The sequence below is a fragment of the Mchenga conophoros genome, linkage group LG14, assembly GCF_057382185.1.
Source record: "Mchenga conophoros isolate Kocher_MC1m ecotype Shallow Benthic linkage group LG14, M_conophoros_male_GT1.1, whole genome shotgun sequence".
In the NCBI taxonomy this organism is placed as follows: Eukaryota; Metazoa; Chordata; class Actinopteri; order Cichliformes; family Cichlidae; genus Mchenga; species Mchenga conophoros.
The window spans coordinates 27,446,896-27,467,491 of NC_140539.1; the positions used below are offsets into that span (position 1 = coordinate 27,446,896).

General features: G+C 41.4%; 1 protein-coding gene across 2 annotated transcripts; it reads left to right on the forward strand.

The window, feature by feature from the left end:
• The first annotated feature begins 1,784 nt into the window (after positions 1-1,784).
• On the forward strand, positions 1,785-18,892 carry sytl2b (synaptotagmin-like 2b). 2 transcript variants are annotated; one of them, XM_085243702.1, is made up of 20 exons: positions 1,785-1,872; positions 3,137-3,289; positions 4,741-4,904; positions 5,211-5,322; positions 6,314-6,362; positions 6,457-6,559; positions 6,646-7,051; positions 7,133-7,338; positions 8,748-11,237; positions 12,494-12,607; positions 12,689-12,739; positions 13,034-13,128; positions 13,220-13,336; positions 14,308-14,477; positions 14,922-15,024; positions 15,125-15,286; positions 15,479-15,563; positions 17,266-17,368; positions 17,459-17,664; positions 18,123-18,892. In XM_085243702.1, exons 1-20 carry the CDS (start codon positions 1,826-1,828, stop codon positions 18,269-18,271), a joined length of 5,085 nt encoding a protein of 1,694 aa, XP_085099828.1. In that variant the 5' UTR covers positions 1,785-1,825; the 3' UTR covers positions 18,272-18,892. The 2 variants fall into 2 exon arrangements, with proteins under 2 accessions (XP_085099828.1, XP_085099829.1); XM_085243703.1 differs by lacking the exon at positions 13,220-13,336.
• Positions 18,893-20,596: the final 1,704 nt, after the last annotated feature.

Consider the following 20,596-nt stretch of genomic DNA (forward strand, 5'->3'; position numbering starts at 1 on the left):
GAAGTTTTTCGGCTTTAGTGAGTGAAAATCAGGTATTTTAATTGGCTCTAATTAGCAAAAACACATGTTAGCGCTTTATGGTTGTATCACTGGCCTTTCATCCAATATGCTCACATCTGGCTCCAAAAAAATCAATCAATCTTTCATATACAGTCTATACTTAAATCATAGTAACATACTAATAGAAACAAATTTACTCTCCAGTTTGACTCTTTCAACCCTTAAGTCTAATTGGAAGATATTAAAAGAATTTGTAGCTTTTGACATTAAATTTTTATGTTGATCACACCTTGCAGGGTTGGGAGATTATTTTTCCAGGGGGCTGCATGCACTAGGAATGGTGTGGAGGACCACATGGATAAACTAAACTCAGTTCTGCTCAGTATAAATTTGAATCTCTGTGAACTCATTGGTGTGGCTTTGGGGAAAATGAATTGCCCACCCGTGCTGTAGTAGGATTGGGATGCTACATCACTATTTGTGGGATATCCTGATCTCAACTGGGAGGCCAATCTGAGTCTGCTGAATATGGTTTCTTGTAGGATTAAGGGTTAAACACTGCAGATTAACATCTGTCCTGTGAACCCTCATGTCCCTAGTAGTTATCATTAATTCCTAAAGTCTATTTTAGTAGGTTTATAAAAAGATGCACACTTCTAAAGGTTTTGTGAAGAAGAGAATTTAACATTGAGACTATAATGGGTTTTTTATTCCAGGTTGTAAACACGCTCATTAGAAGTCTGTGGACATCAACTTGCTTCTGAAGCCAGTCAACAAATGGCCATTCAGTAAATTGCTGCTTGGGATGAGGGAGAGGGCTTGATGAGTTAAACACAAGGCCATCAAACAGGAAAGCTGAGTAGTGATCCTAAGTGAGGCTGATTTTTAGACCACATGTATACACCCTCAGCTGCTCTGATGGAAGGCACTTAAAACAGAGGGGAGAGTGTTTCCTTTATGGGTTTCTGTCTACTTTATCTTTAAGATCAGAGACTCACCTGAAGGATCTTATCCAGCAGATGACATCCTGCTTTAGTAGACAACATAGTCACATGGTTACTAACCAGTTGCCAAAGATTTTTAAGGTCTTTGGTTCAGGACAGTTGTTTTGTTTTTTGCTGTAGGGGTCACAAGACGGTTAAATGATAAAGGGAAAAATATTCCGTAGACTAAGGTTTAATTTGCTGACTAGAGAAGTCAGAGTCTAAAATGTATTAGACCTAAATAAAATCAGCACAATTCATGAGCTATTCAAATATAAAACCTATAACAGGATTTTTGTGCAGCTTATGTCACAGTTCACTTTCCAACCGTTTTTATTTGTGCTCTTCCTAAGCTGAAAACATGAAACCAGGAAGGACTCAGGTGTTGAAACTGTGGCTGTGCCCTGAAACCACATCAGGGTCACTGTGGGAATATTTATGGTCTGCTTACTCCAAATAATTTCACAGCATTCAGAGTGCAGGCGGAAGGGAAAACAGTGCCTTGCTGTAAGCTTGTATTTGAGGTTTGGGCTGTCCTAGAGCCTCGCCTGCCCGTGAGGATGCTCACACCCTTTTGTCAAACAGACCGATGATGTCAACGTGTGTAAACTGGAGACACCTGCTGGACACTACCTGGCATTACACCACTGACTGCATAATTCATTTATATTTAAGTGTTAGATCAGTTAAAATTAAAGCTTGAATTTGACATGAAACACCCAGACATTCACTAAATAAAAATAAATATTTATATAGTTACTGAAAGTCAAATTAAAAACTGCAGCTCATGCTCATCAGATCCTCCCCATGCACGCGCTCTGAGTCCGCCCCCTCCCACGCGCATGTCCGGAGATCCGGCGCATCCAGCAGCAGGAGACCTGTGGAGGAGGTAAAAACTTTATTTCCCGTGTGATTCTCTTTTTTTTGTAAAACATGAAGATGGGAAAGACAGAAGCGGGCTGTGAGAAGTCCTCAGGTGTCCTGTAAGGTAGGCAAATATAAAACACAAACAAACGATGTTTTACACTTGTTGAGTTTGAAGTGGAAAGAAAGGAAGTGACACTCTCTGGAGATTTAAGGTAAACCTCTGCCACTCACGTTAATAGGTTAACATGAGACTTCTCAGGTGTGCTTCATTTAAAACCATTTTTTACTCTATGAAACGTTCATGTGCTTAAGTTTGCTCAGCCAAAGAAAACTTTTGCGTCCGCCCTGTTGCTGGTTATCTCTGAAGGAATCATCAGCTGCACAAAGACCAGACGATTCCTCGCGTTACTGTCCAGATGTCAAAGTTTAGTGTTAAAGTATCAGCATCTCTTTCGCTTGATAAACTTTTTTATATAAAAAAGAGCACACCAGCTAAAGTTTAGCACCACTGATAGAATATTTTTTTCTCAGGCACCCTTATTACTCTAAACATAATTTGGGTACTTATTAGAGTAACAGTAAATACGTGCCTGTGGCTCATTAATATATACGACTTGCTTATATCAATAGCATCAGTGTGTAAGCAGCTGTTCCCGTGGTTAAGGAGCTGCTTACTTTCCAACCTGACCTCCTTCTTCAAAAAAGTTCCCATATTCAATATCCAGAAATTCACTGTGTGAGCTTCTATAAGATGTGACTATGAAACTACATACAAGCCAAAAAATAACAGGAGCCCCTGATTTGATCTTTAATATTGATGGTTTTGTAGGTTTAACCTTCTGTGTAAACCTTGTTAAACCTCCATCAGTCACATGATAGAACCATAGCAGTGCACTAGAAGTTTAAAGCAGCTTAAGGCAGCTATATACTTGGGTAAAGTAGAAAATATAGGAGCTACAGCTTTAACAATAACTCCTCTAATGGAATTATTTTCATTGCTTTAAATACTGGACCGGCTTCTGGTTTAAATTGGGAAAAAATGGGCTCCACGTCACTCTTAATGAGAAGCCTGCTGCATAGACAGTGACCACCCTCATTAACTTCTAATGCAAACCCAGTCATTTTGTTCTATAAGCAGACCTGAAATATTAAAGAAACCACTTAGATCAGAGAAGAGCTTCTAGGTGTCACTGCTGGTAGTCCTTCAAGGGGTAAAGAGTTAAGGGTACAGCTCTAAACTTTGAGAACTTTACAGGATCTGAATTAACTGCTGTATACTTTGACAGAACCAGCAACCATTTCCACACCTGTCCGCTGAGAAAAGCAGGAGAAGGAACCATGATAGACCTGAGCCACCTGACGGAGGAGGAGCAGGCGATGATCATGACGGTGCTGAAGAGGGATGCTGAACTGAAGAAGGCAGAGGAGGAGAGAGTCAGGTTGAAATTTGAGTCTCAGTCACGTATGACGATATGAAGTCATATTTTTGGGCGTCCTTTAAGCCACTGTTTACTCGCGTGTCGCTGCTTGGCTCTGTTCTTGACATGCGCTGAGACATTTTGGGCTGACTCTTAAGTTAATGTCATGTTGTTGAGCTAATGTCATTTTATTGATTTAATAAGAACTCCCAAGTCCCTCTGTCACCCGTTCTGTGAGAAGAGGCCTTTGTCGGATCGTCAAAATAATATTTGTCTGCTCATAATCCAATAACACAGTAACAGCTTGGCTGGACACAGACGCTGCCTCCGTAGCTGAGAAACCTCAATGTGAGATGAGCAATTAGATTACAGCCAAGTCCACACGTGGGAGAGGATCATGCTGGTCTGATGGACAGGAATAGAAACCCTTAAAGGCCTCAGTGATGGGAGATGCATCAAGAGTGTCGAACGTGATGGGGAAAAGAAGTTTAATTTGGTCATATCTTTTTAGGACTTTTAAAACAATTGACATCTGCTGTTTCCCTGTCGTCTTAGCACCTTCGGGCGGGGTCAGAACTTCCTCACTGTGCATATTCAGGGTGTGTGAAGACAAACAAGAAGCTCACATCTTCTCTGGCCTCTCCCATGTCCTGAAACAAAAGTGCACACTTCGTCTTTCAAATTGCAACCACGCGTGCAAACTATCAAAAATCCCCGATGCTGTGTACCCTGTTTTAATTTCATTTTCAAAAATCGAGAATGCCATCAAACAGCGTGCTTTTTGTTGTGGCCTTAATGCAATTGGCCGGCCTGACTTTTTCCATCAGCGGGGGGCTGAATGCTCACTGTGTCTCGGCCAGTCTAGTGTAAAAGGATTAAGCCAACAGTCTGTAATAATGTGCTACCCTTTTTTCACATGACCACCGAGTTCCTCTGTGAAGGAGGAAAGATGAGTTGGAGCAGTCAGCTCAAGGCGGAGGAATTTTTTTGTTCCCTCTTTGATTCAATTTAAAGTTGATGGAAATGTTTTCCGAATTCCTGCACAGTAAAATCAGAAGCTTATCATTAGCTTAAGCTTAAATCTGAAAAATGCTTCACACGATTAAAAACACAAAAGAGAATTTGTGTTATGTTGATTGCATTGTGAACACCTTTAAAAGATTTTTGGGAGTTTGTCTGTCCTTTCTGCGCTCTTGGCTTTGTATTTCACCCCATATTTGCAGGTTAGTCCTGCTCAAAGTGAATTAAAATGGTGTCAGATTTTTCATTCAGTGCAACCGAAAGCGAGCATTGTCTCGCTTTTGCTTTTTTTTGTGTCTGTAGCCATTCAGCAAGACGTGCCACTCAGCTAGGATTAACACACTGCATAAAAGAACTAGAAATTATACAGAAAAAACCTCTCCACTTGAGCGTTTTCACTTCATTTCTCTTTTGTGTATGTCTATTTTATTCTTTTTATTATATCCTAACAGGAAACTGGAGGACATAGTAAACAATACCTCCCAGTCTGACGCTAAACTGAAGTACCTGACAGGAGAGTGGTTTTACGAGGCCAAGTCACGCAGACACAGGGACAAGATCCACGGCTCGGAAATCATTCTGGCTTCCATGAAACAAGGAAAAGCGGCTAGTTTAGGTCTGCTCATTCTGCACTGTTCGCTAAGAGTTTTAAATGCACATTTCGTGCTCAGGGGAAAAAAACTTTTCCTCTTTTTGACCACAGCACCCTGTTATCACAACAGAGGCAAGTACAGATTTTACTGATCTGCTGGATTTAAATGTTTTAGCCTTTCAGAGGTAAATACATACAGAGTGCTGAGGTCAGAAATGAGGCCAGGAAAGAATTCCCTCTCAACGTGTGGTGAAAATCAGAATTATTCTGCTTCATCAACCTGGACAGTGTTGTTATTCACAGACTTTTCCAAACCTCTCTCTCCTGCAGATGGTTCTCTTAGACTTGACAGACCCAAGGTCGCGAGCAGTCGAGCTTCAGACATTGTTCCTCCACTGAAACCTGCCAGACAGCTGGAAGCAGAGCAGCCACAGCAGATTAGGTAAGCAGTTGTTTCCTATAGTGTTGTGCAATACTGCAAATGTTATTATGTCAACACAAAAAGGTTCAGGCATTTCTCATGTTTGAGGTCTATTCAATGATGTCCAAAACAAACTGTATATAAAAAAATTACAAGTATTGATCCTGCCGTGCTAATATCGATCTGATACCAGTACCAGCTTCACTGTGACTCGAGAAACAGACCGCGAAGGATGCGTTCACATGTAACGCTACCAGACACTGATATTATCACTTGAGGCTGAACCAGCTCTGTTTATCTCTCGTCACCCTGTCAGTGTGAATATGTACTCGGAGTCTTGTGACTCAGCCTGTGTAAACATAGGTGGTGCTGACAAGGAATACATCTGTTTTATAGCCAGGCAGCGGCTACTGTACCTTCTGGGCAAAGTGTTTAACTCGATAAAACTCTCAGAGCAATTACTCCGATTGGGACATTACGAGATGTTGTTGTTATGTTTGAAATTAAGTTATGCAAAAAAAAAATGTCAGGATTGTCCTATCCTGTGGTTCTAATTTGAATGAGAAGATTGTTTTTTATTGTAAGACCTTTTGTTAATATAAGACTGGATTAGTCACACAGTTGACTGTGTAGTGAAGTCACTTTGTGCCACACATTCAGCACACTTCTGTTATAGTGCAGTCAATATTTGACTTAGCCCCTCTCAGGTATTTGCACTCTGACAGCGTTGGTTTGCAGTGCATTTATTTCCCATTGCTTCGTTACATCACATGAGATTTAAACGCAGTTAAATGAATTGCATTAGATTAATTTAATTCAGCCACAACATAGACATGTCGCAAGTGTTGTCTCATATGTTTGCTCCTTTGATGTTTGGGTGGTTTGGATGGGCAGACATCTTTTGCTTCTTTAATGTCATTACTCTTTACTGTCGCGAGTCCCAGTCATGCACGGTGTTGTTTACATATTAGATTAAAAATACACCCTTTTTTTTTTTATTCTTTTTTCCCAGTGATGCAGAAAAAGAGAATCAAAGTTCAGGGATTCGTTCCCCGAGAATGGTACGTGTTGAAAAACAGGCTGGACTTTCTTTTTTCCATTTCTTTTTTCCTGTTGTAGAGTTAACAGCGCATTTCATTCTTTTCTGTCTTCAAGCCGAGGCATAACCCTTTTAACCGTGCTTCCCTTGTTGTTGTTGAGCCTCCTGAAAATAATCATTACCTGTCAGCCAGTCGAGACCAGGAGTCACTGGAGACAGGTCTGAACTGAAATTTGAACATACAGATCTTTGCGGGGCTATCTGAGGGTATCCCGCAGTGAGCCTCTTATCTTTTCTGTCCTCAGAGCCCGTCTCTCCACTGAAGAATCACCCAGCAGGTGAGGCCAATCAGACATCAGAGGGCTCCTCTGTAGGTTTTAGGCCAGTGCCAAAGAAGAGGACCTTTCTCTCCAGACGTCCTCTCAGTCCGTCTGAAAGCAATGGCCTGGGGTTGGATGCTCAGCCGGGGTCAGCGGGGATTATTCCTACACCACGACGGAGGCTGCAGCGGGGATCCAGCGGGAGCTCTAATCAGTCTGGCCTGAAGAGCCAAGATGAAATGCCTCAAAGAAGTGCAGTGTCTAATCAGGTAGCCCGGTCATCCACATCTGCAGATGAAAACTCCTTGCAGTCACTGTGTGACAACTCTCAGGTTTCCTCCAATTCAAGTCTGGAAAGACAGAGAAACCCAGCTTCTATAACAAGAGACAGGTCAGTGGGAAACTTATACTGGGAACCTGTAATTAAACGTTTGCATCCTTCCACTGTAACTCACAACCTGTATATTTTCAGAGTGTCCAGATACACAAGAAGTGATGCGTCCACTGAGACGGGACCATCGCAGAGGAGTGAAGAACGAGATGACCAACCTCAAAGAGAGCTTCCACCTTTGAATTTTGTCACGCTGCCTACCACCAACATTCAGGACAAAGAAAACAACAGCCGTGTGGGGCCAGCGATGAGGCAGGAGGAGCTGAGTTTGCCCCAAAACATTGTGGGTAAGTTCAGTAACAAGGTACGACAGGGCAGGGCTTTCAGGCATGTATTCCTCTTTCAAGGATTGGAGGAGATGAAAAGAGGTGAAAGTTTAAAAAAAAAAAGAATAAAATCAGAGAAAAGTCTGAAAAACTGACATTTTTTGGGGGGAAATATTGTTTTTTCATTCTTCATCTTTTATTTATCTTGTGACCCAGAGTGTATCTTCCATTCTGGTATTTTCCTCTGTTTGTCTGCTACAGACAGACGATTAATCTTTTTTTTCCCCACTTCAGCCAATGTCCAAAAATTTAACAGAAGATAATATATCGTAATTCCAGCAAATCCAATTTAACTCCACTGTGGACGACTATCTAACATACTGATTTGTAGCAAGTATAATAAACACAATATTCACCATTTGAATATTTAAGTACTAAGATTCAAGAATGAGCTCTAAACCATAATTAGGAAAATAAGATTATCTGAATGTATTGGGCAATAAAACAAATATAAGACACAATTAAAAGGGGCGATCGCCTGAATGAAAAATCGAGGGTTTGCTAAGGTCAGCAAGTTTTATCACCCTCTTAAAATGTTGTTAAAATGTTTTACTTTAGACTAAATATGAAATCACACTGCCATCAATATAGCAACACCGCAAAGTTATACTGCTATATGAGGTCTATTTCCCCTTCAGGGTCATTTTATTTTCCGCCTCTGCAAGCTTCCAGCACTCCTACAGTACGCAAGCACTCCTCATGCACTCACACATCTGTGATTTCACCAGAAATTTAACCTCAAATTCAGGTTTAAGGTAACCCGACATTCATGCCGGCGATCATCACCGGTGAAGGAGAGTCTAAACTTGAAGGCGACACATCAAATTAGGAGCTTATCTGAGAGAGAGTCAGTGTTTTGCTTTGTTTTTCACATTTTCTCTACTGTGTGCTGTGAATTTAGTGAGTCAATGTTGAACTCTCCTGTAATGTACCAGGGCAGCCGAAGGAGAACATTGCACCGGCTTATAACAGATAAAAGAAAGAGACAAATTCGGCTCCCACCAACTTAAAGATGAGAAATTTGAAGGTCAGAACCTTTGGGGGCCTTTAAACTTAACTTAATGTGTCAAAACTTCAGGAGATCCAGCAAGCATCACAGTGACAAGTGATTAGAACTTGACTTCTGTAGAGTGACTTTAAAAACACAGGAGTGCTGGAATAAGTCCAGAGGTGAACAAGGAGAAGACCTTGAAGGGCAGAGAGCTGAAATTGAAGTCAGAAATGCTTTTTCCTCAGTGGGTTGTAGCGCTCTTTGGTCACACCTTGTACACTAATACTGTTTTATTTATTCATTAAATTGATGTTGTAATCCCGCCGCTTATTGAAGTAGAGCCAAGTATCTAATTCTATTTCCCCACGTTGCTTTTTAGATCCAGATCTCCCTGTATCCTATGATCTCAACTTCGTTGATAAGTCTCATCAGCAAACCCAGAGGTCAAATCATGCAAATGTGTTTAAGCTATCCACTCAGGCCACCAGTCCCACTGGTGAGGATGAGGAATCCATTGCAAAGGTGCTGGAGTGGTTCAGCCGCAGCACGGACAGCAGCGATTGGCTAAATTCAGACGATCCAGTGGTTACAAAGAGCCCTGACAAACATGTGGAAGTTAGTAGATTAAGAGCTGAGGATTTATTGTCGAAAGATGCTGTGGATATGATAAGTGACAGGAAAAAGGAAACGCTTGAAACAAAGAGGAATCATTTACAAAGACAGATCAACAATGACAAAGAGCTTAGAGCCGCTGACAGAAGAGGCAGCAAGGAAGTGATTGAATCACAAGAGGAGGTGAAGACGGGTACCAGAGAGAGAATGCATTCACAAGATGTGAAAGACGATGCCGATGAAAGCCAACCACCTAAAATATCTCATCTGAAGTCGTTCTGGGAGAAAAGCAATACAGGCCCTAAAATACTCATTGGGAAGTCGGTCTCGTCTGGCGACAAAGGTCAAAAATCTGCTCAGCTGACGACAGAGAAAAGGTCTGATATGGCGTTGGTTCCTGGAATATACAGCGGGAATGAGATTTATGATAAATACGCTTCAAATCCAAGTGATGAAAGAGAGCAGCAGCTGCTAATCACTACAGATGTAGGAGAGAGTGTTCATTTAAATAACCACCAGCAAGCAGACAATCTGGTGATTAATTTGCCCCAAGAGGGTAATGATGATTCAACATACAAGTCAGATTATTTGATGTTGCTGTCCAGTGAGAGAAGAGGTTCAGATGCTGAGGTTTTTTGCACAACAAGAGCACCGGCAAGGACGGCCATCAGTCCAGAGTCTGAGAGCATCTTTTTAATCAAACCTGACAGCTTTTCTGAACCAAGAGAAGTCCTGCTGCCAGAAGAGCTCTCAAAAAGTCTCCCCGTGTCTCAGCTGGATACAGACCTTCTAACAAGGGCCAGCCTGGATTCTGAGAAGCTCTGTTTAACCAGAAACAATGTGTACATGGACTATAAGCAACCTGGGAATGATGTGCAGATCACCACAAAAGCACAAATTCAAAGAGGTTCAGGTGAGGATAAAAGCATTCATTCGAGCATGTCTCCAAAAAGAAAAGAGGACTCATCCAATAAAGACAGGACTAACAGTCCTCATCTAAATAGGCAGGCGTTGCAAAACCAAGAAAGCACTGCAGAGCGAATAAAGCAGCTCAAATCCTTCTGGGAGCAGGAGAGGAACAAGCCCATGTTTTATACCGGCAAACCTAGAGCTTTCGGAGATGGTAAGGTGGCTCGTGGAGCAAATCAGGCGAAACTGAATAAAAGATTCACAAAATCAGAATATGACCTGAGGTCAATTGGCAATGAGTCAGGCAGTGACGATGAAAACTATGACAAAAATCATCAAAATTTTTCTATTATGCCGCTGAATCAGAGAATAGACAAGCTGTCTCCGAGCCTCGGCACAAGCCGGGCCCAGTTTAACACTCTACGCGAGTTCTGGGATGAGGCCACATCAGACTCCAAGGGATCATTTTCCTTTGACAAACCCAAAAGCCCCAAAAGGAAAGAGGGAATAAGTGCTCAGCTGTCGTCTCAGGACGTAAAGGTTGTTGATCCAGAGATTTACAGACTATCCTCTGCTGTCGAGAAAACAAGACCAGCCGTGATGAAATCATCTCCACCTCCTCTGAATCGATCAAAGTCGCCACATGACAGACAGACGGGCTCTGGGTCCAGAGCACTGGGTGATGGCAAAAACAACCCACCTAATTATAACTCAACTGAGTCAGGCCAACAAAGATTGTCCAGAAAGAGCTCAAAAGATTCCAGCAGAGAGGAGAAAACTTCAAAACCACAAAACAGCTCAGGAAAAGAGAGTCGTATTCCTAAGAGCAGAAAAGACAGCTTTGGTTGTTCGAGCAGTCGGGGTAATTCTATGCGCCGCGCCACCAGCATGTTCGCTTTGAGCATTCCTGATGAAAAAGATCAAAGCAAACTGAAAATGGATGTCAGCCCTGTTCACTCTCAGAGCAGAAAGCAAAGGCAGAACCCTGAGAAAGCTATAGTGCCGAGACGATCAGAGGAAACGGAGGCTCTGACTCCACGAGCACGCGCCTTTGTTCCTAGAGACTACCGGCACTACCTGGGGATGACGGATAAGACCAGCGTCCACACCTCACTCGCTCCGGCCGTGAAGGACGAGGGGTCAGAGGGCAAATCTGGGTATGAACTGGATCTGACTGGGCCGGTGAGGGCCAGCACACCGGTTAGCTCTGAGGAGCGATACAGCAGGAAGGTCAACAAGATGAGTCAACGCCCCCTGTGGGCAAACTACAGCAGCTCAGACACTGGCCAGGAGTCCTCTGTGAGCAGCACGTCAGAAACCTGGTCCAACTCGAGAAACAGTTCAAATCGTAAGCACCAGTTTTCAATCTGATGTTTTTACTTTCTACTGCAACTCAAAACAAGAACTTCTCTCTAAAATACATGTCGTCATAAAGTGTTTTTTTTTTCTTTCCTTCAGCTACAGTTATGCTTGAGAAAATAGTGGTTGAACAGTGCACTGCAACTGCTATGACCTTGTGATATCGTTACCTTTTGAAATGGGTCATTTGAATAGCCCAGACAGAGACTGTCTATAAGTAGAATACAACCAGCAGTCCCTGCTTCAGAGAGACGCATCGCAGACCAGGTGTGCTCATGTAAATTACAGTAAATCCAAGGTGGCCCGGGATTGTTTGAAGATGGATTATCCTCGCGTCAGGTGATCCGTAGCAACCTATGGGTGACATCTGCAAATAGTACCAGTGGGTTGCTGGAAACATTTAAAGAAATTGAAATGAATTAGTTTGCATAAAATAAACCAGAAAATAAATAAACGAGCATCCCTCCCATTCATCGCAAATATCAATCTAATTTTTTTCAACAGCTGTTTTGTGTAGGTCGTACTCCTGTGTGTACACTCCGATACAGTTTGTCATCATGGCTTGGATCCAGCTGTGTCCTTGACATTGTGTCCGTGTCGGGTTATCTGTGTTGGCAACAGCAAATCTCAGTAAACAGACTGTGTACCTGCAGTCAGCTGTCTGTGTTTAATTTGTGGGCTGGGTAACTTAATTAAAAAGCAAAAACAAAACAACATTTCACCAACAGTAGTTTTATAGTGCTATATAGTATTCTTCAAACCTCAAACCTTGAATTGTTTAAAGGTTAATTTCTTTTCTTTTGTATTTTCATTATTACCTCATTGTAAACCTCAAACTTCAAATACTTCGATTTTCATTTGTGGATTCAAAGTAAATGGAGCTGCAATAATCAGCTGATCAAAAGCTGTTTCATAATCAGCTGTCAAAGATTAGCAGATTAGCCTCTTGTCTTTGCATTGCAATGCCGTTAACCGAAAAACACTGTAGTGGGATACTGTGATTGCCATTTTTCACATGCTTCTGGTTTTTTTTTCCTAGAACAGTTTAAAAATATTTCAGACTATTTATCATTCAAATAAGAATAGATAAACCTTATTTATACCTTTTGTCAAGTCTAAAAATTCCTCCACGCATCCAGGATCCAGACGACAGCCATTAATCAGTGCCCTTAATTTACTTCATGGTGCTTTCTCAGCTTTCAAGACCATTAATCAGTTAATCAGAGCGTTTTCCGCTGATTGCAGGTGAAAATGATGACTGTGACCAAAATCCTGTAAGGAAAGCACTGCGGCGAGCAGAAGCACGGCCCAAAAATCTGGCTAAAAGTATGGAGGATATCACCGCATCATTATCACCACGTGAGCATGTTCTCAATGCTAAAGCCCGAATCTTCCATTTGTAGACACAATTTGAGATGACTGTAATTCTGTTTCTCCAAGGACAAGAAAGAAGACAGGACTCAACTTCTGACCTCAGGCGCGTTAACGATGGTAGAAACTGCCTTTTTCCTTTCAGAAAGGATTTTATTGCCAAATGTTGAGCAGATTTACAACATTAGGAACTTTATGCGAGACATGATAAGACAAATACTTATCTTATTTTATCCTTCTGAGAACCAAGGGAAAAAAGTATCTCTCAGTTTAACTTTTTCTCTGATTTTTGTGTCTACTACAGAGGACATGCATAATTAGGCTGGGTCTCCGGAGGATATACATTTTCTTGCGATCATAGCGGAAATTTAATCAGTATTTTAATCTTCTGCTTCCCAACTAACCACGCTCTAGCTTCTGTTATCGCATCACCCTCCTCGGCCTTATTTTCGGATCCAGACCACCTGAAGAAGATGAGCAAATCAGTTCCTTCATTCTTACAGAAGGAGGTAAAATGACTTCTTGCATCTTTTAGTCCTGTAGAAAAAAGCCTGCACTGCATCTTCGAGCACAGAGCTTTGTTTGCTGTCTGTGTTGTAGGATCCTGGCGAAACCACTGACTCCACCTGCGAGGACAGTTACCCCCGAGAAAGACTAATAATGGGCAGCTCAATGTCTAACCTCACCATCTCTTCTGGCAGGCCGTCTGTGTCTTCTGTATGTTTATACACAGCAGAATGCATCGCTTTGCATGCGCATTTTTCCCATTCACTTATCTCTCACTTTAACTGCGCTGCTTCTTGGCTTTAAGCTGAACTAGAGAAACCTTTTTCCACAACAAAAGCTTTAAATTAACAATACAGGTGTACTGAAGGCTGCATTCCACTTAGCATTCATGCTATTGCTGGCACAGCCGCCAACATGTCGTGGCCTACAGTGATACACTGACCTCATTCTTTTGTAAACTTTGTTTAATATGAGCATTAATCATCAGTTTTCTTATACTTTGAATATTATGTGAAGTAGAATATCTCCAGTTGTATTGATACTGACATAAATAAATGTTTCTACCACCACTGCCCCCATGTCGGGATGACAGCCAGAATCAGAAAGATCCCAAAGCTGCCAAGCATCTGTGCACTGCACCTCAGCTGAACAGTGGGAGGCTAACCAGACGTGAGCAGATGTGCATTAGCTAAACAAAGTTGGTCTTCAGCCAAATCTTCATTAGTGAACACTTTTAATCAAGCGTAAATTTAAATTTTGTTGTGATTTTACCACTTCTCAGGCCTTAGGAAGCTCCAGTGAGCCCTGGAGCAACAAATACTGAAATGCTGAGTGAGATATGAGGTTTGTCAAGTAGGGCTTTTTTTAAAGCTTATCCATAGAGATTATTTTAAAGGAGAAAACTGATAGCTCTAAAAGAAATTTGAATCCTCCCCACACCTTAGTGCAGTTCACAGCAACTTTCCAGCGCTAAGGTTTGTACCACTGATCAGGTCAAAGTATAGAAAAGTGCACTAACAAGAACTCCGGTCACTGTTTGTACCTCACACATTCCTTCTCCGTCTGTACCTGCTGCACAATAAAACTCAATAACCAAAAGCTCAAACATGCATGCATCAGACCGTCTTCTGCTTTGTTTTATAATAAACAATGTTTATCTTCATGTTTGCGTATGCTTTCAGCTAAGTGGAAGTGTGATGACCATGTACAGTGCAGACTTTGCGAATGTGGAGGTCCAGGGAAGCATCCAGTTCTCCATCAACTACGTCCAGCGGCTCAGAGAGTTTCATATTTTTGTGGCCGAGTGCCGAGACTTGGCTGCTGTAGACCCGAAAAGGGGCCGCTCAGATCCGTGAGTGCTACTTCCATACTAGATTATAAACCAATGAAAGGAAACGTGATATTCCTGCATCATGTTTTCACCTGTCCCCACCAAAAAAGGACTCCAGGTTTCTTTTAAGTCACTGTAAAATAATAAAGAGGGGCATATACAGAGTATTGACTGTATATAAGAGATGGCTGTAGCCACTATAGCACTAGCATTTACCTGCAATATAGCAAAGTGGCAAGGTCAGAACAACAGTACATGTGGTTCATGATGTTTCCTCAGCTTTCACTAGAAACTTGAAGTATAAGAAAGTTTGTTTTTTTTCTTAACTTATTGTATTTATCCATTTCTACTATATTCTGTCACCATATCACACAAAAGTTATTATTCATTTTAGCCCATTTTTGGCCACTAACTGTGACTACTTCCTCCATATATTCTGTAAGATTTGTTTTCTTTCCTTTTAAGGTATGTCAAGAGCTACCTGGCGCCCGATAAAGCTAATCTCGGAAAGAGGAAAACATCGGTAAAAAAGAAGACGTTAAACCCGACTTTTAACGAGATCCTCAGAGTAAGAATATGTGGATATTTTACCAACACACAAATATTCCCACACCGTAAATCTTGCCTGACAGCAAATAAAAGCGCCCTGCTCTTTCCTATCCTCCCAGTATCGAGTTCGCATGGAGTATCTCAGGACCCAGACACTCATTCTTTCTGTTTGGCATCATGACACGTTTGGCAAGAACAGTTTCCTGGGCGAGGTAGACGTGGAGCTGTCTAAGTGGGACTTTGACCACACCCAGATGAACTACTTAGCCCTGAAAGCCAGGGTAAGAAAAAAAGATAAACACACACAAAGGCTTCTTTATCTGCGACATTGTTTTCTCATCGCATAACGCCGGTTTATCTGGAGAATGTGGTCCGTCCGCTCATTTATTTTCCAGAGTCTTGTTTGAGTTGGTTATATCAGCTGTCACATGATGAAGTTTTTGGGTGTTTATGTAATGTCTCCCGTGTCTTAGACGACGCCCACGCTAGCGCCATCAAATGACCGAGGAGAGATGAAACTAGCCATACGTTTCCTGCCACAGATCATCCACAGCGAAGGTCTGCAAGTAATCCTCCTCTGTTTTTTATATTAGATTAGCAGTATTGTTTACAGTAGCACAGCAGCCTCTCTCACCTGTTTGTCAAAGCTTCTGTTATTCTGCCATAGAGCCAATCAGAAGAAAGTCGGGTTAAAGGGAGACGTGTTAAAAAAGACTTGTGTAACACCCTGTCCTCACATACATGGGTATTTTTCTTTGCATTTTGACTTTTGAAAAACTTTTTTTGGCTGAAGATTTTCATACTCTGCATTTCCTTCTGTGCGAGGAAACAGATTTTGTCCTATAACGTCAAAGGCATGTGCCTTTTTTCCTTTTCTGACATCAGACTGCACAACACATCATTTGTTTTATATGAGGCGATTTCCTGCAGTGGCAGACAAAGAGGCGACCGTGGCTCAGGGGGTTGGGAATCGCATCTGTAACCGGAAGGTCGCCGGTTCGATCCCTGGGCTCTCTGTCCTGGTCGTTGTGTCTTTGGGCAAGACACTTTACCCTACTTGCCTACTGGTGTTGGCCAGAGGGGCCGATGGCGCGATATGGCAGCCTCGCTTCTGTCAGTCTGCCCCAGGGCAGCTGTGGCTACAACTGTAGCTTGCCTCCACCAGTGTATGAATGTGAGAGTGAATGAATAGTGGTATTGTAAAGCGCTTTGGGTGCCTTGAAAAGCGCTATATAAATCCAATCCATTATTATTATTATTAAAGGCAAGATTTTAATATCTGCAGTTGCATGAATAGAATATGGATGTCAGTGTTTCCCCTGATGTTTAGGAGAAGTTGAACCTCACTCTTGAGTCAAATGTAAAACTCAAGCCTTCCGCTTGGCTTCTGATTGGCCAAGATTTCTACATCACCAAATGCTTGATGTTTTTAATCTGGATGGAGATATTTTTCACAGTGCTTCTGTTTTTTCTTAAAATGATGAAAGTTGACACCTGCCCATCTAAAAACAAACAAACCATGTAATGTGAACGATAAATAAGAATTATTTTGAACTTTTAATCATGTATGAGTATAAAGGTGGAGTTCTTAAGGAACTCTTTGTTTTGAGTGACCTAGCCAAAGTTTGGACTTAAATCTGATTGGTGTGACCTTAAAAGCCTTTTCATGCTTTAAAACCTTCAACTGTGGCTTGCTTAAAACAATTCTGCAAAGACGAACGAGCCTGAATTCCTCCACAGTGATATGAAAGGCTTATTACCAGTTATCACAAGCGCTCGATTGCAGTTCTTGCTGACACGGGTGCCAGAACTAGTTATTAGATTTAGGGGTGTAATTACTTTGCCAGGTAGGTTGGTAAACTCGCCCAGAAGGGTGATGACAATATCCCATCAGCCTTTTGCAGCAGAGGAGTAAAAACTGCATTTTGTATTTCCTTGGGTTATATTTGTCTAATATTTAAAATGTGTTTGATCTGAAACGTTTAACAAATATGACAAATATGTAACAAACCAAAGAAATCGTGCACAGTAAATACTTTTTCACAGCACTATAGCTGACTATCACTGTACAAAGTGTGTGCAAGAATCAACCTAGATTACCAGTTAAATAAAAGCAGGAAAGAAAAGCATCATTTAAATCCAGTAATAAAATGTTATGTATTAACCTCCCTTACTGCAGTATGTTTTAGTTTTTAAGTTCAGTCTTATACTTGTGTAGAAATACCAGAGTCATAAAAATGTAATGTCATTTTCTTTAAAGGTGTAGCTAAAGACAGTTGCAGCACTGGAGAGATTCACATTTGGGTGAAAGAATGCAAGAACCTGCCTCTAATCAGGGCTACCATCGACCCATATGTAAAGTGGTATGCACAGCTGATTCATCTCAAGTTAGTTATTTAAGGGGTTCTTCTGTATTAGTCACGACATGTTTTCTTCTGCCCGCTCATTTGAAGCTTCGTCCTGCCAGACACGAGCAGGAAAAGTCGCCAGAAGACGCGTGTGCTGCGGAGGACGGTGGATCCGGTGTTTAACCACACGATGGTGTATGATGGCATCAGAGAGGCTGATCTAACAGAGGCATGCGTGGAGCTCACTGTGTGGGACCGAGACAGGCTCGCAAGCAACCTGCTGGGGGGCCTGAGGCTGGGGACTGGAACAGGTAGGCTACTGATGGAAGAAGTACTTATGAAAATACGCAACCTGATGAGATACACTCAGCGGCCGCTTCATTAGGTACACCTGTTCAAGCACTGCAAATGCAAATATTGTATTGGCGACACATGGTATCAGCTCGGTGCTTTCAGTCGTGTAGACATCATGAAGACAACCTCTGTTAGATGGGATAGACAAAGTTTCCAGCTGTTGTGAAGTTATTGGAGCTTTGATGTTTACATTATGAGTGAAAGCAGTAAGACTTGCTCATTTTAGTATATATATATGTGAAATGTCTTTAATCTTCAATGCTTTGATCATTCTTGTTGGCTGGTTGCATGCACAGCCTTTATAGTCTGCGAAACATAAAAGTGTGCAGAATGTAATTTTCAAAAACAGAATGACATAATGTGAGTAGTGTTTCTAGATCAAAGTGGTGCTTTTTTTGTCTCTCTCTCTCTGTAGGCAGAAGTTACGGAGCAGTGGTGGACTGGATGGACTCGAGTCCTTATGAGGTGGCGCTGTGGGAGCGCATGATGGCTACCCCGAATGAATGGGTGGAAGCCGTACTCCCGCTGAGAATGCTGAACTCTGCAAAAACCGCTTTCAAATAAATATCTCAAACTGTGACGAGATTACAGACGAGTATAAAGTAAAACTGCTTTTACATTTCAAAGTTTAAAAATAAATGAAAGGCAGCGGAGTGAAACACTGGAGTCATCAGTTTGGCAGAAATTTTACAGAAACCTGTGGGCCACCCAGCATAAAGGTGGTATGAACACTTAGAGAAACCTCTGGAGGGTGAGTTTTGTTTTTAGACTCATATTCTTACACAGCTATGAGAATTAAGAAGAGGATCGACCAATGCCGACATTATTTTTATAATTCCAGCACCTTAAAGTTGTTTGTTCTGTTCTAATGCGACACAGTAACATCACTTTCACCTGGTCTTTTGCCGAACATTAATAAGACACTGGGTATTTTTTATTTGTATTGTTATTTGGAAGAACTTACACTTAGTATATACCACAAGTTATCAATGTTATATCACCTGGAAGTGCCAATATAGCCTTTGTTTACTTAGCTGAGTCTTCAGAAAACATGGCTTCTTGGACTAACAATTATTGACAGTATTTTCAAAAATATAATTCAATCCAAAGACAGATCTCACGTGTGATGAACTGTTAAAGTGCCGTGTTAATTATATTAACCACAAGTGCAATAAAAGACATTTAATACAGATCATTTGAACAAGTCTGTCTTTTTTAATTGTTCAGTAAATTATAAGAAATTTAACATTTAACAGCAGGTTTTTCTTAGTGTTTTTTGTTGAGCTCTGAAATATCTCAACTGTTTTTGTACAACCGTTACAGATGACAACAAGCCAGTGCACTTCTACTGCCGGTCCCAGGCTCAGATAAATGTGGAGGGTTGTCAGTGAAGGTATTTTGTGTAAACTCTATGCTACTGTTGGACAAAACCAAAGGAGGAGTGGGGTGGCGGGTGCTTGGAGGCAGTGAGAGAGAAGGAAAGGTTGGTGTATAGAGGTGGTAGTAGGGATTTTAAAAGTAGCTTTAAATGTAGAGAATTAGCTTATGTGATGTGGAGTCCTACAGAGGTGTAGGTATGCGCTGGAGAAACAAGGAATAAAGGTCAGTTGAAGCGAGAGAGGGTATACGCATCGATAAGAGGGAAGCTGTCATGGTCTGGCAGAGGCAGACTGTATGGAGTGACGCAGAGGACCCAAAATGCAGACAAACTAGAGCGTGGAACAAAACTTGAATTAACAAAAAGCGAGCTGTTTAATGAGGCTGGTAAAAAAGGTACAAACAAAGGGCAAGGCAAACTGAAATAAAACTAAGATTAACCTAAACTGGGAGAACTAAACAAACAACATGAACCATGGCATGGCGAACAAGGCGTGAACAACAGACAACCTAACAAAGAATGAACAGAAACACAGACTAAATACACACAAGGGTAATTAGGGGAAGTGGAAACACATGGGGAAACAGCTGACACTAGTCATAACTAGACATAACAAGACAAAGGAAGCAAAGCTGACTACACTGACATAGGACACAGACCTTCAAAATAAAACAGGAAACATGAGACGCGGACAAGACAATATAAACTTGACAACATAAGACACGCAGCATGAAACAGGGAGAGGGAAACTTAAATACAGGGGTAGAAAACACAAAGAGAAACTAATAAACAAATGAACTTAGCTACCCTACAGAACTTAAACATAACATCCAAATAAACTAAAACTCAAAACGCTGGGTCAACAGACCCAGGAATGCGACAGAAGCAGGTGTAACAATGAAGTAGCAGAACTGGGTGAGTGGGTGGAGACGAGCATCAGCAGTGATTTGTGACAGAAGGACAGATATGATGTATGGTTTGGAGATGGTGGCACTGATAAAAAAGACAGGAGGCTGGGATGATGTCAAGATATTCATTTAAAGTGACCGGGAAGGACATGGAAAGGAGTATTTCAGAGGCTCAGCTCAAGTTGAGTGGTTTGGCAACAAAGTTACATTTTCTCATGCTGAATAAATGTCAGGTTAACTTGTTCATAGATTAACTTTTGTTTTGGATCCACCGTCAATAAACTTTAACTTCTCTTGATGTTTCTGACAAATTACCTGCAAATGTTGAAACGGGTTAATATTCTAAACCTACATACAGGACCGACGCGTACAGAGCAGTATGCACATCAGCAGGTAAACCTTTGTTGTTGTTGTTTTGTCATTTTGTTAACAGCAAGAAAGTTAAAATAATATTCCTTATTTTCCAACCCCAGTTTATAATATGGAACATTTAACATTGAATTCAATGTAATCCAACTGCTAAAAAAGTTGCACTAAATATTTTTTTCCAATGCATAAAATATGAACTATTATCTTCAAACTGCAGTAAATATTGAGCCTAAA

Excerpts from the sequence above, each read along its gene's own strand:
- sytl2b (XM_085243702.1), top strand. The coding sequence starts at position 1,826 with ATGTCCGGAGATCCGGCGCATCCAGCAGCAGGAGACCTGTGGAGGAG. Across the intron at positions 6,363-6,456 it reads GGATTCGTTCCCCGAGAATG|CCGAGGCATAACCCTTTTAA; the intron begins GTACGTGTTGAA and ends TCTGTCTTCAAG. Across the intron at positions 15,025-15,124 it reads CTTTTAACGAGATCCTCAGA|TATCGAGTTCGCATGGAGTA; the intron begins GTAAGAATATGT and ends CTATCCTCCCAG.